The 18092-nt window shown below is 45.2% G+C and overlaps 1 protein-coding gene across 1 annotated transcript in view; it reads left to right on the top strand.

Annotated features, from left to right (window-relative positions):
- The window catches only part of LOC141092737 (uncharacterized), a 33266-nt gene that overhangs the window by 1003 nt on the left and 14171 nt on the right, over positions 1-18092 (top strand). The window contains exon 3 of the mRNA XM_073579127.1: positions 5-994. Coding sequence (XP_073435228.1) covers positions 5-994 — 990 coding nt within the window. The remainder of the gene's footprint in view (positions 1-4; positions 995-18092) is intronic.

The following is an 18092-nucleotide window of genomic DNA, read 5'->3' as shown; positions in this document are numbered from 1 at the left end:
ACAGCACCTGGAGCAGCACCCTGCAACCTGGCCCTGGAGCGGTCCTTCCTCGGACGTCCTCTGACCCGTCCCAGCCATCCGACAGCTATGAAGCACCTTGCAGGTCAGCCACACACACAGCTGGTGACCAGGAAGCTGGGCCATCAGGTGTTCCCCTGTCCCAGGTCTCTGCCACTGGTTATGCGGGCACTACCCGCCAGAGGCAGAGGGCCTTGGACAGGAATGTCTTGCCCGAGTTTATGCATTTGAGCGAGGCCTTTAATTCCAGCCTCAAGTCGCTGTCCGACAGAGTTGAAAGCGGTTTTGCACTCATGGAACGTGGTTTTAACCACTTTGAACACCGCTTCAATTCTGTAGAACAGCGCCTTGACCGTCTGGAGGCCGACCTCAACAGACCAGCACACCATTTTTTTAGTAAGATTGAAAAGGGCATGGCGGAACACCTTAGTCCTGAGCAACAGCTGAATGTGCTGCAGGCCTGCAACAATGCTTTCTTGCAGGCTATGCAGCATAATCGGTATGGTCAGCAGTCAGTGGTGTCATTTCCACCTGTGCCACCATTGACTCGCTTCACCTCACTACCGACTTGTGCTGCATACCACTGCATGGACACCTCTATTCAAAGCCAGGACACCCACCGTTACACCACCACAAGTCTGAGTGCAGCTGGTCACTTCACCGACACCACCATGGCAAGCGCTGCTCCTGTCTGGAGCACCACCGCCACTCCCATGCATGCGTGGAGCTCAGCCACCACTAGGCAAACATGGAACAGCCCTGCCGCTACAACAACATGTAGTAGCCCTGCCACCACCACTCCGCAAACCTGGACCATCACTGCCGCCACCAGTCCTCCTGCAAGGACGAGCACTGCCATCCAAGAGCAGCAGCAGCAGCCACCTCAGCAGCAGCCACCTCAGCAGCAGCCACCTCAGCAGCAGCAGCAGCCACCTCAGCAGCAGCAGCAGCCACCTCAGCAGCAGCAGCCACCTCAGCAGCAGCAGCAGCCACCTCAGCAGCAGCAGCCACCTCAGCAGCAGCAGCAGCCACCCCAGCAGACGGGGGACCTACACTCAATATTTGCCCCAAGTTCAAGGCGAAATCAATCAAGGCGGACATTGGGCCAAAGTCGGTCCAGGCACACAAGCCTACGGCGACATGCCATTACAACAAATGTACCTGATCAGATTTCCTCTCCTCCAAAGTGTTCCTAGTTTAATTCCCTTAACTGGACTACCTTCCCCCACAAGTTTTGTTGCCCCTTCCCCTCAAACACCGTCTTCAACTGCAAGTGTTGCATATTCCCTGCACACCCCCAAATTGAAACCATCTGCCCCCAAACGCCGGAAAATATAATTTTGTGGTTTATTTTTGTGATTAAAAATAAATTTACATTTGTGGTTCACCATTACAAAGTTTCATTAATGTTGTTTGCGCCGCTCACACACACTGATGGGTAAATACATGTTAAAAACCAACCCAAGGCCTAGTATAATCATATGTGAAATAACACGGACTAGTATAGTCATACCAAGGCCTAGTGTAATAACTCGAGTTTTACCAACTTGGATCTGGTTTCATGAAAAACAAAAAGTTGAAACTTGTCTAAAAAATAAGTTTCTTTCTTAAAAAGTTTCACCAGTTTGTTTTTTGTGAAACAAGATGCTAGTTGGTAAAAATCAAGTTATTACAGTAGGCCTTGGTATGACTATACTAGGCCGTGGTATTTCACATATGACTATACTAGTAGGCCCAAGGCCTACTATACTCATATTTTAAATACCACGGCCTAGTATAGTCATTCCAAGGCCTAGTGTAATAACTCTAGAAACTTGTCTATTTATACACTACCACAATTTTAAATAAAAGTTGGAATTGAGCTGATTACATTCATCCACTCAATGCTAACTTGTATTCCCCATTGACTTTCATTGGGTGGGGTTGGGTTTTGAGGGTTGGGTTTTGAAAAAATCACATACTTTTTTTTCAACTAGTTTGACAATTTTCTCTTGAAAAAAATTGGTTTCCTGATTCATGGCCTGCAGCTTTGCTCGTTCCAATATATTTCACGCAGACTAGCAATGCTGCATTTTAACTCATATGTGTATTTACCTGCCCAGGTGTGTGAACATCAAAAAATTCAGTTATACATGGGAAGTTTTTTATTTAATTGGATTTTAAAAAATATAGTGCACTCAGTAATGGTATCAAATAAGGTTTTTTATTACCATAAACAAACAAAAACATTACACCATTTCATCTTGCCAGTGCACCCGTCCTACATCAGAAATAAAGTAGGCCGCAAATTGGTCCCTCATTTGGCCAACTTCAACGGATGACCTGAGAGTGTGCTGAGTGAATTCAGGCAATGGGTTAGGAGCATCAACGTCCAGTTCAAAGGTTGGGTGCTCTTTAGCCATCACAAAGTTATGTAGAACCACACAGGCCTTCACCACCTCATCGACTGTTTCAAGTTTAAGATTAATGGCCGTGCCCAGAATTCGCCATCTGGAGACAAGAATCCCAAAAGCACACTCGACAGTTCTTCTGGCCCTGGTCAGCCTGTAATTAAATATTTTTTTGGTGTGGTCCAAGTCCCGGCTGGAGTAGGGTTTCAGTAAGTTTCCGCACATTTGAAAAGCCTCATCACCAACCATTACAAAGGGCAGTGGCGGAGCTTCGGTGTGAGGAAGAGGCCGTGGCATAGGGAAATTAAATTGGTTGCCATACAACCTCCGGCCCATGTCTGAGTTTTTAAAAGCCTGTGAGTCATTACTACGGCCAAATGCTCCAATGTCCACTGCTACAAACATACATCCGGCATCCGCAATGGCCATGAGTACTATTGAAAAGCACTTTTTGTAATTATAGTACTCAGATCCCGTTCTTTTGGGTTTGATGATCCGTATGTGTTTACCATCAACAGCTCCCAAACAGTTGGGAAAATTGCATACTGTCCAGAATTTGTCAGCAATTTCCATCCACTTTTCAGCGGTGGGCAGGGGCAGAAATTCTGGACAAAGAACATTCCAGAGAGCCCGGCAGGTGTCCGCTACAATTCCAGACAAGGTAGAGATTCCAATACGGTACTGGAAGTGTAGTGAAGATAGGGTTTCTCCAGTCGCCAGGAATCTGTGAACAGACAAAGAAGTAAAATTAATATTTATGTATATTATTTTAAAAAACTATAAAATAAAATATTAGTACATTCACGAAAACTAATTACCCAAGGTTTTGAATACTAAATTTAAAAAAAACCCATCAGACCGCACCCCTTGGTTTAATATTACATACCGTAATGTCACCAGTAGCCGTTCCTCAGGAGGAATCGCACGACGGAGCTGTGTGTCCTGTCTCCGGATGGATTGTTGGACACGAGCAAGCAAATCCCTGAAACTTTCTTGGGACATCCGGATATAATCTATAAATTTCTCCGGGTTTGCCTGGAGCTCGCTGTAGAGGGTGTGGTATGCCCCACGGCTCTCCCGGAGTTCAACAATCGGATGTATCCACATACGCCGCCGCTGCCGTCTTCGCTCCCTCTCTCTCTTCCTTTGTTCATGGCAAGCAACTGCATACGCCTGAGCCATCGCGATGTCCAAATCCAAGTTGAAGTGAAAACTCTTCCAGCGCAGATCCATGGTCACGAGAAGAATCAAGCAAATGTGAAGAATACTGTAGACAGGGTCTATATATTAACATACCACACCCACAATGATGTCCCATTGGTCTTGTGTGTTGTTGAATGTTTTTTTTTTCTTTTTTGGGGGGTTTTTCCAAAATCTGTAAAAAAACGCAAATGCACAAAAAACGCATACAAACGCACAAAAACGCTGCGTTTTTTTCCTGCATGCGCATAAAAATGCTTGAAAAAAACGCAGCGTTTGTATGCATTTGTATGCGTTTTTTCAATGCGTTTTTTTGTGGGAAAAACGCGCTGCAAAAAAAAGCAAGTGTGAAACAGGCCTTACCCCTGTTTTCTAGATTCTCCCAAAGATTCATAAAAATCTACACAATCATCCAAGGAGACCCGTAGTGGCCTCCACAGATTCAATTTTGTCACCGCTATCAATTTTCCTTGAAAAAAATTCTCACCACGCTAATTCAGCTCACTCGATCCTTTTTACTTGACATATTGTTAGGCATCAAGTTTCCCTCACTGAACAAGGGGAATCTCAAGCCATGTCCTCTGCGGTCTCCCATTCTTCTGCAGCTGCAGAGGCATCTGTCCCAGCGTCTTGCCCAGGCTAGTGCTAGGCTTCTGGCTCCTCCTTCAGGCTCAACTATGACATGAATATGCACAAATAGTCCACAATGAAATAAATTTGGACAGAGAACCCTCGATTAGCAATTACAACACAAAGACTTAGAGTATAATCCAAAAAAATATTTTTAATAAAGTTCAAAAACATCAAAATTAGTGATAAAACAGAGGCTACTGTGTGCAATAAAGTAGTAGCCTCTGTTTTATCACTAATATTGACTAATATTGATGTTTTTGAACTTTCATAAAAATATTGTTTTGGATTATACTGTAAGTCTTTTTGCGTTGTTTGAGCTATAACACCATGCTTGAGTTAGCAGCGAACAGACGCTCCTGGGACTAAGTCCTGTGTTTCTCCTACTGAGCATGCCCATGGGTCAACCTCTCATTGGAGGTCGGAGGTCACATGCGCAGGTCCTGTTGCTGCTCTGATTGGACCACTAGGAGGGTCCCGGAAGGACGTCGCTATTAAAGAGTTGCATGGCCGCTTTGCTATGAGCTAATACACACTCTTATGGCGTGATGATGGATGCTTGAAACTGGTGACTGACTCATTAAGACTTCCTCCCTCTGGTTGTGCATGCTTGTAGGGTTAGGGTTTAGAGTCAGCCCCTACTAGTGGCTTTGTCTTGCGCCACTGTGCTACCAAGTAACAGCACCTTACTCAGCGCCATACTGTGCCGTTCAGCTCTAGGCACTTCAGTACCGCATATACAGTAGCGGCTGCATCTGCCAGTGCGGCACCGTGCGCAAGTCTAGCGCTTTCCTCCCTAGTCTGGGTGGTTAGTGGCATCTGTCAGGGTGGTGCAGCGCACACTCGGTGCACTATATTTCAGTTATCCTCTAGTTGGTTCCGCAATTGCAGCGTCAAGCGTTATTGGTCTAGAGGGACTCTAACCCTGTGTCTTTGGGGAAGAGTGTTGTGACTATACACTAGCGCTCACCTTGCCGAGCTCTGTGAGCGTTAACAGGCTCCGGCGTTTATGTTGCATGGCCCTGTGCAGAAACAGGGTCCGCCTCTGTACACATCGGGTGAAGCTAATCCGCCTGTGTCCAGTTAGTATATTGCTATATTGCCTCCGCCATTACCAAGCAGGTAACATCTCTGCACGGTGTACCCCAGGCTGCGAATGCACCTGAATGCCATCTCTTATTACTTGGTGCATTCCGCTAGCCCTAACAGTATACTAGCTCCAGGGTCTGGCTAGTAATGGCGGATGAACAGCGACTGCTATGGTACATCCGGCAGCTGGAGGGCAGGTTGGTGGCTCCAGACCATTCTGCCTCAGTTGCGAATGTTACCGCTGTCGCTGTTCAGGCAGCCACGGAGGCTGTCTCCCATGTGACCACTGCCATCCCTGTCCCGACTTTCGCCATCCAGTTCCGGACTCTGGCCTCAGAGTTGGAGTGGCCAGATAAGGTCCTCGTTCTGGCTTCTGGAAAGGTCTGGCTGACCATGTGAAGGATGCCCTGGCCACCAGGGAGATTCCAGCCTCCCTGAAGGAGCTTATCACCGTCTCCACCCGTATAGACCTTCGCTTCACCGAGCGAAGGTTGGAGTGGTCCCAGTGTAGGCAGAGGTTTAGGTTGGCACCTAGCTAAACACCTGGAATCTCCCGATCGGGCGTCTGAGCCTCAGGGGGCCATGGGGCCTGAGCACCTGTGGTCTGTCATGTTTGCCTGCAGTCTCGTCACCTTGCCAACCGGTGCCCACAGTTGTAGGAGGAGGCTCACTAGAATCTGCGGCGTTTTCCTCCTAGCTGTCCTTTAAGGGGACGCTTGAGTTTGGTTCATCCACTCTTGTGGTGGAGGTTTGCGTGGACTCCGGAGCGGAGGGCAATTTTATGTCATCTGCCTTCGCTCAATGGCACGCAATACCCCTGGTTATGATATCTAAGCCAGTCACCGTCAGAGTGGTGAACGGCGCGACTCTACCCTCACAGATTACCCACCAGACCGCCCCGTTGATACTCTCGGTTTCTCCATCTCATCAGGAGACATTATCCCTCCTTGTCATGCCTGAGGGTATCGATCAGGTCCTTCTAGGGGTCCCCTGGTTGTGGTATCATTCTTCCCATATAGAGTGGTCATCGGGGAGATTTCTCAGTTGGAGTAAATCCTGTGAGGGTAGATGTCTGAGGGAATTTGTTTAGGTTGCCTCCACTGAGGTCCCCGCAGATCTTTCCTCTCTCTCCAAACACTATCGACAGTTTGCAGATGTGTTCTCCAAGAAGGTGGTGGAGACGCTTCTGCCTCATTGCCCCTAAGACTGTCCTATTGATCTCTTGCCTGGTGCTGAGCCTCCCCGGGCTTGAGTCTATCCCCTATCTCTACCGGAGACTGAGGCTATGTCTCAATATGTCAGGGAGAATCTGACAAGTAGTGTTGAGCGATACCAGCCGATACTGAAAAATATCGTAACGGAATGGATCGGCCGATCTAAAAAAAGTATCGGGTATCGCCGATTCCGATACCGGAAGTCCCATTCAAGTCTATGGGACTTCCGGTATCGGAATAAGAAAAACCCTTTTCTGTCCTTGTACAGCCTCTCAGGGGTGTGTATGGACCTTCCGGGGGTCTGTGCCGACTGCCCGGGGGTCTGTGCGGACTGCCGGGGGTCTGTACCGGCCTGCCGGGGGGCTGTGCTGACTGTCCAGGGGGTCTGTGCAGGCTGCGGGGGTCTGTGCAGGCATCGTCCGATGGGACTACAAGTCCCATCGGGCTATGCCTGCTACCATGACGGTGATTGACACATTAGCCAATGATGGGCAAGTAGTAGTCCCATCATCCGGATAATGTGTTGAATGTAAAAAAAAAAACATACTACATAATACTACATACATACTACATATATACATACTACATACATACTACATATATACATACTACATAAATACTACATACATACTACATATATACATACTATATACATACTACATACATACTACATAGATACATACTACATACATACATACTTATATACATACTACATACATACTACATACATACTACATATATACATACTACATACATACTACATATATACATACTACATACATACTACATATATACATTCTACATATATATACTACATACATACTACATACATACTACATACATACTACATATATACATACTACATACATACTACATATATACTACATTCATACAACATACATATATACTACATACACACAACATACATACTACATACAACATACATACATAGTACATACATACATACATACTACATACATGCTACATATATACTACATTCATACAACATACATATATTCTACATACATACAACATGCTACAGACATACAACATACATACTACATACAATACATTCATACAATACATACATATAGACATACAGTACATACAACATAGAGTACATACTCACCATTACTTGTCACTTTGATCCCCGAAGCCAGTGTCATCTAAGGAAAAATATGAAAATAACAAACCACCAAATACTCCCTGATCCGCAAAAATCCATGAGTGAGTGTCCCACGCCGATCTTCCGTGGAGAGCAGCAGCATCAGCTGATGCAACCGCTCTCTACGGGGCTCAGGAATCCAGTGTCGGGAGGTAGGTTTCCTTCCCCACTGTATTCCTCCGCCACTGTAAAAAAATAGTCCCTGGTCTCACTTTATGGCAAGTGCTGCATAGGAACTTTTTCACACAGCAATGCCAAAAGTGAGACTAGGGACTATTTTTTTTACAGTGGCGGAGGAATACAGTGTGGAAGGACACCTACCTCCCGACACTGGATTTCTTGAGCCCTTAGAGAGCGGTCGCATCAGCTAATGTTGCTGCTCTCCACGGGAGATCGGCGTGGGACACTCGTGGATTTCTGCGGATCAGGGAGTATATGGCTTGTTTGTTATTTTCATATTTTTCCTTAGATGACACTGGCTTCGGGGAACAATGTGACAAGTATTGGTGAGTATGTACTCTGTGTTATATGTACTGTATGTCTATGTATGTATTGTATGAATGTATTGTATGCAGTATGCATGTATTGTATGAATGTTTGTATGTTGTATGTATGCAGTATGTAGTATGTGCCCATACCAGAAAGCGCCTATCTTAATCCTGCTCATTTAGACACAGTTCATATGTTCAGGTATTAAATACATTAGATAGGGACTGCTTCAATACGGGTTACCTTGACGTTGGTGAGGCAGCTTGGTATACATTTTTTTGCAAAAAAACGTATAGACTAAATACCCTGTGTTTGTTATTACCTTTTATCAGCACTTGCTGACTACTGTTATGTCTTATTGCAAGGTATTTTTGCACATTTGTCATTCTGTGCTTTTTGTTTGTGTTTGAGTCAGGGTGGAGTGAACATGGTCCAACAGACTTGTTCACATTGTGCATGTCACATGTGTGTTTTTAATCCAGTTTTTTTCATGCTTATGCATGATTTGAGAGACCCCACCCCTCTCTTGTGTGACATGCACATAAGGAGCTGTCTTGCATCACGTGCCCATACCAGAAAGCGCCTATCTTAATCCTGCTCATTTAGACACAGTTCATATGTTCAGGTATTAAATACATTAGATAGGGACTGCTTCAATACGGGTTACCTTGACGTTGGTGAGGCAGCTTGGTATACATTTTTTTGCAAAAAAACGTATAGACTAAATACCCTGTGTTTGTTATTACCTTTTATCAGCACTTGCTGACTACTGTTATGTCTTATTGCAAGGTATTTTTGCACATTTGTCATTCTGTGCTTTTTGTTTGAGTATGTATGTATGTTGTATGTCTGTAGCATGTTGTATGTATGTAGTATGTATGTAGCATGTATGTAGTATATATGTATGTTGTATGAATGTAGTATATATGTAGCATGTATGTAGTATGTATGTATGTTGCATGAATGTAGTATATATGTAGCATGTATGTAGTATGTATGTATGAATGTTGTATATATGTAGCATGTATGTAGTATGTATGTAGTATGTATGTACTATGTATGTATGTTGTATGCAGCATGTATGTTGTATGAATGTAGTATATATGAAGCATGTATGTAGTATGTATGTATGTATGTTGTATGAATGTAGTATATATGTAGCATATATGTAGTATATAGTATATATGTATGTTGTATGAATGTAGTATATATGAAGCATGTATGTAGTATGTAGTATGTATGTTGTATGTAGTATGTATGTAGTATGTAGTATGTATGTATGTTGTATGTAGTATGTATGTAGTATGTAGTATATATGTATGTTGTATGAATGTAGTATATATGTAGCATGTATGTAGTATGTAGTATATATGTATGTTGTATATATGTAGCATGTATGAATGTTGTATATATGTAGTATGTATGTAGCATGTATGTAGTATGTATGTAGTATGTATGTAGTATATATGTATGTTGTATGAATGTAGTATATATGTAGTATGTATGTAGTATGTATGTAGTATGTATATATGTAGCATGTATGTAGTATGTATGTAGTATATATGTATGTTGTATGAATGTAGTATATATGTAGTATGTATGTAGTATGTATATATGTAGCATGCATGTAGTATGTATGTAGTATATATGTATGTTGTATGTATGTAGTATGTATGTAGTATGTATGTAGTATGTATATAGTATGTATGTAGTATGTATATATGTAGTATGTATGTAGCATGTATGTAATATGTATGTAGTATATATGTATGTTAAATGAATGTAGTATATATGTAGTGTGCATGTAGTATGTATGTAGTATGTATGTAGTATGTATGTAGTATATATGTATGTTGTATGTATGTAGTATGTATGTATGTAGTATGTTTTTTGGGTTTTTTTACATTCAACACATTAGCCGGATGATGGGACTACTACTGTCCCATCATTGGCTAATGTGTCAATCACTGTCAGTGTAGCAGGCATCGCCTGATGGGACTTGTAGTCCCATCGGACGATGCCTGCACCCACACAAGACCACCAGCAGGCCCGCACAGACCACCGGCAGCCGGCACAGGCACCCGGCAGTCGGCACAGACCCCCAAGAGGCCCACACAGACCACCGGCAGCCGGCACAGGCACCCGGCTGTCGGCACAGACCCCCGAGAGGCCCGCACAGACCACCGGCAGCCGGCACAGGCACCCGGCAGGCCCGTACAGACCCACGACAGTCAGCACAGACCCCCTGCAGTCGGCACAGACCGCGCATCATGATGCGCACAGACCGCGCATCATGATGACGTCATTTCAGCAGCCAATCACAGCCATGCCAATAGTTAACATGCCTAACAGGATGTACCCACACTTCTGAGGATTCCCATTGGCTGAATCAAATCGAGCAGGCTGATAGCTTTATGGGAGCTTCTGATTCCGGTATCCGATACGAAAAAAGCATGGGAAGTCAGTATCGGAATTCCGATACAGCTAATATCGGCCGATATCCGATACTTGCGGTATCGGAAAGCTCAACACTACTGACAAGAGGATTCATTAGGAAGTCAGTGTCACCAGCAGGGGCGGAATTCTTCTTCACACAAAAGAAGAATGGAGAGCTATGTCCTTGCATCGATTACAGGGGTCTTAACTAGTGTTGAGCGATACCACCCAATACTGAAAAATATCATATCGGAATGGATCGGCCGATCTAAAAAAGTATCGGGTATCGCCAATTCCAATCCCGGAAGTCCCATTCAAGTCAATGGGACAGAAATATCGGAATTGAAAAAACCCCTCTCTTGCCTTGTACAGCCTGTTCGGGAGGGGGGAAGAGTGTGGGCGGTGCGTGGGCGGACACTGTGCATGTCTGTGTGTGCGGGTGGGGTCTGTACGGGCCTCTCGGTGGTCTGTACGGGCCTCTCTGTGGTCTGTACGGGCCTCTCGGGGGCCTGTGCCGGCCTGTCGGGGGCCTGAGCGCCTGTCGGTGGTCTGTATGGGCCTCTTGGGGGTCTGTGCCGGCCTGCCGGGGGCCTGTGCTGGCTGCCGGTGGTCTGTATGGGCCTCTCGGGGGCCTGTGCCGGCTGTCGGTGGTCTGCATGGGCCTGCCGGGGGTCTTGTGTGTGTGCAGGCATCGTCCGATGGGACTACAAGTCCCATCGGATGATGCCTGCTACACTGACAGTGATTAACACATTAGCCAATGATGGGACAGTAGTAGTCCCATCATCCGGCTATTGTGTTGAATGTAAAAAACAAAAAAAAAACATACTACATACATACTACATACATACTACATATATACATACTACATACATACTACATATATACATACTACATACATACTACATATATACAACATACATGCTACATATATACATACATGCTATATACATACTACATATATACAACATTCATACAACATACATACATACATGCTACATGTATACAACATACATATATACTACATACTACATACATGCTACATATATACTACATTCATACAACATACATACATACTACATACATGCTTCATATATACTATATTCATACAACATACAAACTACATACAACATACATACATAGTACATACATACTACATACATACTACATATATCCTACATTCATACATTATACATACTGCATATATACTACATTCATACAACATACATACTACATACAACATACATAGTACATACATACTACATACATACTACATATATACTACATTCATACAACATAAATATATACTACATACATACATACATACAACATGCTACAGATATACAACATACATACTGCATACAATACATTCATACAATACATACATAGGCAATAGGCATACAGTACATATAACACAGAGTACATACTCACCAATACTTGTCACTTTGATCCCCGAAGCCAGTGTCAGCTAAGGAAAAATATGAAAATAGCAAACCACCAAATACTCCCTGATCCGCAGAAATCCACGAGTGAGTGTCCCACGCCTATCTCCCATGGAGAGCAGCAGCATCAGCTGATGCGACCGCTCTCTACGGGGCTCAGGAATCCAGTGTCGGGAGGTAGGTATCCTTCCGCACTGTATTCCTCTGCCACTGTAAAAAAATAGTCCCTGGTCTCACTTTATGGCAAATGCTGCGTGGAAACTTTTTCACACAGCAATGACAAAAGTGAGACTAGGGACTATTTTTTTTACAGTGGCAGAGGAATACAGTGCGGAAGGATACCTACCTCCCAACACTGGATTCCTTGAGCCCCTAGAGAGCGGTCGCATCAGCTGATGCTGCTGCTCTCCACGGGAGATCGGCGTGGGACACGCATGGATTTCTGCAGATCAGGGGTTATATGGCTTGTTTGTTATTTTCATATTTTTCCTTAGATGACACTGGCTTCGGGGAACAATGTGACAAGTATTGGTGAGTATGTACTCTATGTTGTATGTACTGTATGTCTATGTATGTATTGTATGAATGTATGTATGTTGTATGTATGCAGTATGTAGTATGTATGTTGCATGTCTGTAGCATGTTGTATGTATGTAGTATGTATGTAGCATGTATGTAGTATATATGTATGTTGTATGAATGTAGTATATATGTAGCATGTATGTAGTATCTATGTATGTTGCATGAATGTAGTATATATGCAGCATGTATGTAGTATGTATGTATGAATGTAGTATATATGTAGCATGTATGTAGTATGTATGTATGTTGTATGAATGTAGTATATATGTAGCATGTATGTAGTATGTATATATGTAGTATGTATGTATGTTGTATGAATGTAGTATATATGAAGCATGTATGTAGTATGTAGTATGTATGTATGTTGTATGAATGTAGTATATATGTAGCATGTATGTAGTATATATGTATGTTGTATGAATGTAGTATATATGAAGCATGTATGTAGTATGTAGTATGTATGTATGTTGTATGTAGTATATATGTAGTATGTAGTATATATGTATGTTGTATGAATGTAGTATATATGTAGCATGTATGTAGTATGTTGTATATATATGTAGCATGTATGTATGTATGTATGTTGTATGAATGTTGTATATATGTAGTATGTATGTAGCATGTATGTAGTATGTATATATGTAGTATGTATGTAGCATGTATGTAATATGTATGTAGTATGTATGTAGTATATATGTATGTTGTATGTATGTATGTAGTATGTATGTATGTAGCATGTATGTAGTATGTATGTAGTATGTATGTTGTATGTATGTAGTATGTATGTATGTAGTATATATGTAGTATGTATATAGTATGTATGTAGTATGTATATATGTAGTATGAATGTAGTATATATGTAGCATGTATGCAAAATGCATGTAGTATGTATGTAGTATGTATATATGTAGTATGTATATAGTATGTATGTAGTATGTATGTAGTATATATGTATGTTGTATGTATGTAGTATGTAGTATGTATGTATATAGTATGTATGTAGTATGTATATCTGTAATATGTATGTAGTAGGTATGTAGTATGTATGTAGTGTGTATATAGCATGTATGTATGTAGCATGTATGTAGTATGTATGTAGTATGTATGTTGTATGTAGTATGTATGTATGTAGTATGTATGTAGTATGTATATAGTATGTATGTAGTATGTATATATGTTGTATGTATGTAGTATGTATGTAGTATGTTTTTTTATTTTTTTTACATTCAACACATTAGCCGGATGATGGGACTACTACTGTCCCATCATTGGCTAATGTGTGAATCACTGTCAGTGTAGCAGGCATCGCCCGATGGGACTTGTAGTCCCATCTGACGATGCCTGCACACACACAAGACCCCTGGCAGGCCCGCACAGACCACCGGCAGCCAGCACAAGCCCCCCCAGCAGGCCCGTACAGACCCCCGGCAGCCCGCACAGACCCCCGGCAGGCCCGCACAGACCACCGGCAGCCGGCACAAACCCGCGAGAGGCCCGCATAGACCACCGGCAGCCGGCACAGGCATCCGGCAGTCGGCACAGACCCCCGAGAGGCCCGCACAGACCACCGGCAGCCAGCACAGGCACCCGGCAGACCCGTACAGACCACCGGCAGCCGACACAGGCACCCGAGAGGCCCGCACAGACCCCCCGCAGTCGGCACAGATCGCGCATCATGATGCGCACAGACTGCGCATCATGATGACGTCATTTCAGCAGCCAATCACAGCCATGCCAATAGTTAACATGCCTAACATGATGTGCCCACACTTCTGAGGATTCCCATTGGCTGAATCAAATCAAGCAGGCTGATAGCTTTATGGGAACTTCCGATTCCGATATCCGATGCGAAAAAAGTATCGGAAGTCAGTATCAGAATTCCGATACAGCTAATATTAGCCGATACCCGATACTTGCGGTATCGGAAAGCTCAACACTAGTCTTAACGCTATCACTATTAAAAAAGTTTCCTCTGCCCCTGATTTCAGAACTGTTTGATAGATTACCAGGAGCGAGAGTTTTCACCAAATTAGATCTGCGGGGCGCCGATAACCTGATATGCATCCATGAGAGGGATGAATGGAAGATGGCATTTAATGCCAGGGATGGCCATTATGGCCTTTGGGCTCTGTAATGCTCCGGCCATCTTCCAGGACTTTGTAAATGATATCTTTCGGGATATGCTCTCCACTTCGATGGTTGTCTATCTGGATGATATTCTCATCTTCTCTCCAGATTTGGACTCCCACTGGAGAGAGGTTTGCAAAGTCTTTGACCGCTTATGAGCTAACTCCCTCTATGCCAAGTTGGAGAAGTGCCTGTTTGAGCAGGAGTCCTTTCCTTTCCTGGGCTATATCATCTCTGCCCAGGGTTTTGCTATGGATCCTGCCAAGGTGCAGGAGGTAATAGATTGGCAGGAACCTCACTCAAATCGGTGCAGTGCTTTTTGGGGTACATTAATTACTATCGCCAGTTCATTCCCCACTTCTCCACCTTGGTAGCTCCCTTGGTGGCCCTCACCAAGAAGGGAGCAAACCCCAAGTTGTGGTCAGAACAGGTCTCCAAGGCCTTCTCCTCCATCAACACCCACTTTGCTAGCACTGCCATTCTACATCGTCCAGATGTAGATCAGCCGTTCATCTTGGAGGTGGATGCCTCTTCCGTCGGTGCTGGAGCAGTCTTCTTCCAGAAGGATGCTCAAGGTCGGAAGCAGCCTTGCTTCTTTTTCTCCAAGACCTTTTCGCTGGCAGAGAGGACCTATTCCATCGGGGACAGGGAGTTGCTAGCAATGAAGTTGGCCTTCTTGGAGTGGAGACATCTCCTGGAGGGGGAGGAGTCTCGGCTGATTGCTCTGAGAGCCTGAGGACAGTGGCTCCAGTCGCCCTTGAGTCAGTACCCCAGGCAAGACTTTTGTCCCTGCCCATCTGCGACCAGAGGTTCTATCTTGGGCTCATTTTCCAGGCTGGGTGGACACTTTGGGACAAAGCAGACATCTGAGCTCCTGGTGAGGATGTACTGGTGGCCGCATATGGCCCGTGACGTCAGAGACTACATTCGGTCGTGCGTCTCCTGCACCAAGAATAGATCTCCTCAGCAATGGCCCGCTGGGCTACTTTACCTCTTGTCGGTGGCAGACAGGCCCTGGGCAATGGTTGGCATGGACTTTGTGGTGGGTCTGCCTAAGTCCAGTGGCAGCACAGTGATTTGGGTTGTCACCGACCATTTTTCAAAGCTGTTGCACCTCGTGCCCCTTTCTCAGCTACCTTCCACATGGGGCCTGGCAGTGTTGTTCATCAAGCATGTCTTTTGCCTACACGGCATGCCGGAGAAGATTGTCAGTGACCCGGGTCACCAGTTTGCATCTTGGTTCTGGAGGGAGCTCTGTCACTTGCTCAGCATTGAGCTAAATCTCTCCTCGGCTTATCATCCCGAGACGAACGGGTTGGTAGAGAGGGCCAACCAGACCCTGGTCACATACCTATGACATTTTGTCTCAGCCAGGCAGGATGACTGGGTATCCTTGCTGCCATGGGTGGAGTTCGCCTTGCACAATGTTGTGGCCGACTCCACCGGTCAGACCCCATTCCTCCATAACTACGGCCAGCATCCGCGCGTCCCTGTGCCCATGCCCGTGTCATCCACCAACTCCAGGGTGGCAGACTGGGCGGTGGAGGCACGTGATATTTGGGATCGCACCCAGGATGCCATCCGGGCCTCCAAGGAGAGACTGAGGGTGTCCACGGACGCACACCGGCGCCCCGCCCTGACCTTTTCTCCGGGCGACTTAGTAAGGCTCTCGACCTGTAACATCAGGCTGCGGGTTGAGTCCACTAAGTTTGTGCCTTGCTTCATAGGCCTCTTCAGGGTTCTCGAACAGGTCAACCCTGTGGTCTACCGGCTGGCCCTTCCTCCACACCTGGGTATCACCGACACCTTCCACGTTTCCCTCCTTAAACCTGTGCACATGTCCCAGTTTTCTGAGTCATCTGCCGGGACATCAGGCTCCTCCACAGATGAGTATGAGGTAGAGGCCATTGTGGGGTGCCAGGTGGTACGTGGCAAAAAGTATTATCTGGTGGATTGGAAGGGTCATGGCCCAGAGGACCGTACCTGGGAGCCTGTGGAGAACATCTGTGCTCCACTACTCATGGCGGCCTTTGAGCAAAGTGAGGCCCAAGAAGGGGGGCCCTAGGAAGGGGGCTAATGTTATGCATCCAGTTTCCTCCACTGGACTGGGGGAATCGCAAGCCATGTCCTCTGCATTCTCCCATTCTTCTGTGGCCGCAGAGATTCCTGCTCGGCAGAGGCGTCGGTCCCAGCATCTTGCCCAGACTAGTACTAGGCATCTGGTTGCTCCTTCCAGCTCAGCTATAACACCATGATTGAGTCAGCAGCGAGCAGACGCTCCTGGGACTAAGTCCTGTCTTTCTCCTACTGAGCATGCCCATGGGTCGACCTCTCATTGGAGGTCGGAGGTCACATGCGCAGATTCTGTTGCTGCTCTGATTGGACCACTAGGAGAGTCCCGGAAGGACGCCGCTATAAAAGAGTTGCATAGCCGCTCGGCCATGCGCTAGTATACACTCTTATGGCTAGTTATGTGTGTGATGATGGATGCTTGATCTGGTGACTGACTCATTAAGACTCCCTCCTTCTGGTTGTGCTTGTTTGTAGGGTTAGGGTTTAGTGTCAGCGCCTTCTAGTGGCTTTGCCTTGCGCCACTGTGCTACCAAGTCACAGCACCTTACTCAGCGCCATACTGTGCCGTTCAGCTCTAGGCACTTCAGTACCGCATATAGCGGCTGCATCCGCCAGTGCAGTGCCGGGCGCAAGTCTAGCGCTTTCCTCCCTAGTCTGGGTGGTTAGTGGCATGTGTCAGAGTGGAGCAGCGCGCACTCGGTGCACTATATTTCAGTCATCCTCTAGTTGATTCCGCTCTGTGAGCATTAACAGGCTCCGGCGTTTATGTTGCGTGGCCCTGTGCAGAAACAGGGTCCGCCTCTGTACACATCGGGTGAAGATAACCCGCCTGTGTACAGTTAGTATATTGCTATATCACCTCCACCATTACCATGCAGCAGGTATCATCTCTGCACAGTGTACCCCGGGCTGTGAACGCACCTTGATACCATCTCTTATTACTTGGTGCATTCCGCTAGCCCCAACACACAGGAGACTTCCTGGATGTGCTCAAACAACTAGGCCCGGTACCTGAACAAGCACTTCTGGTATAATTTAACATGAAAGATTTAAACATCTCCATACCACACAAAGAGGACATAGATTCAATTAATCGACTACTGTCATCTTCTGACATGGACCGAGACCAGGTCAATCCATGCATAGATCTATTGACCTTAGTCTTGACCTCTAATGTTTTCATGTTCCAAAATAAATACGACCTACAGTTATGCGGCACAGGTATGGGCTCAAGCGT

Source organism: Dendrobates tinctorius, unplaced genomic scaffold (genome assembly GCF_039654945.1).
Source record: "Dendrobates tinctorius isolate UK_male_01 unplaced genomic scaffold, ASM3965494v1 ptg000060l, whole genome shotgun sequence".
In the NCBI taxonomy this organism is placed as follows: domain Eukaryota; kingdom Metazoa; phylum Chordata; class Amphibia; order Anura; family Dendrobatidae; genus Dendrobates; species Dendrobates tinctorius.
The sequence above is the reverse complement of the archived record's forward strand: the minus strand, read 5'-3'. Positions and strand labels throughout refer to the sequence as shown.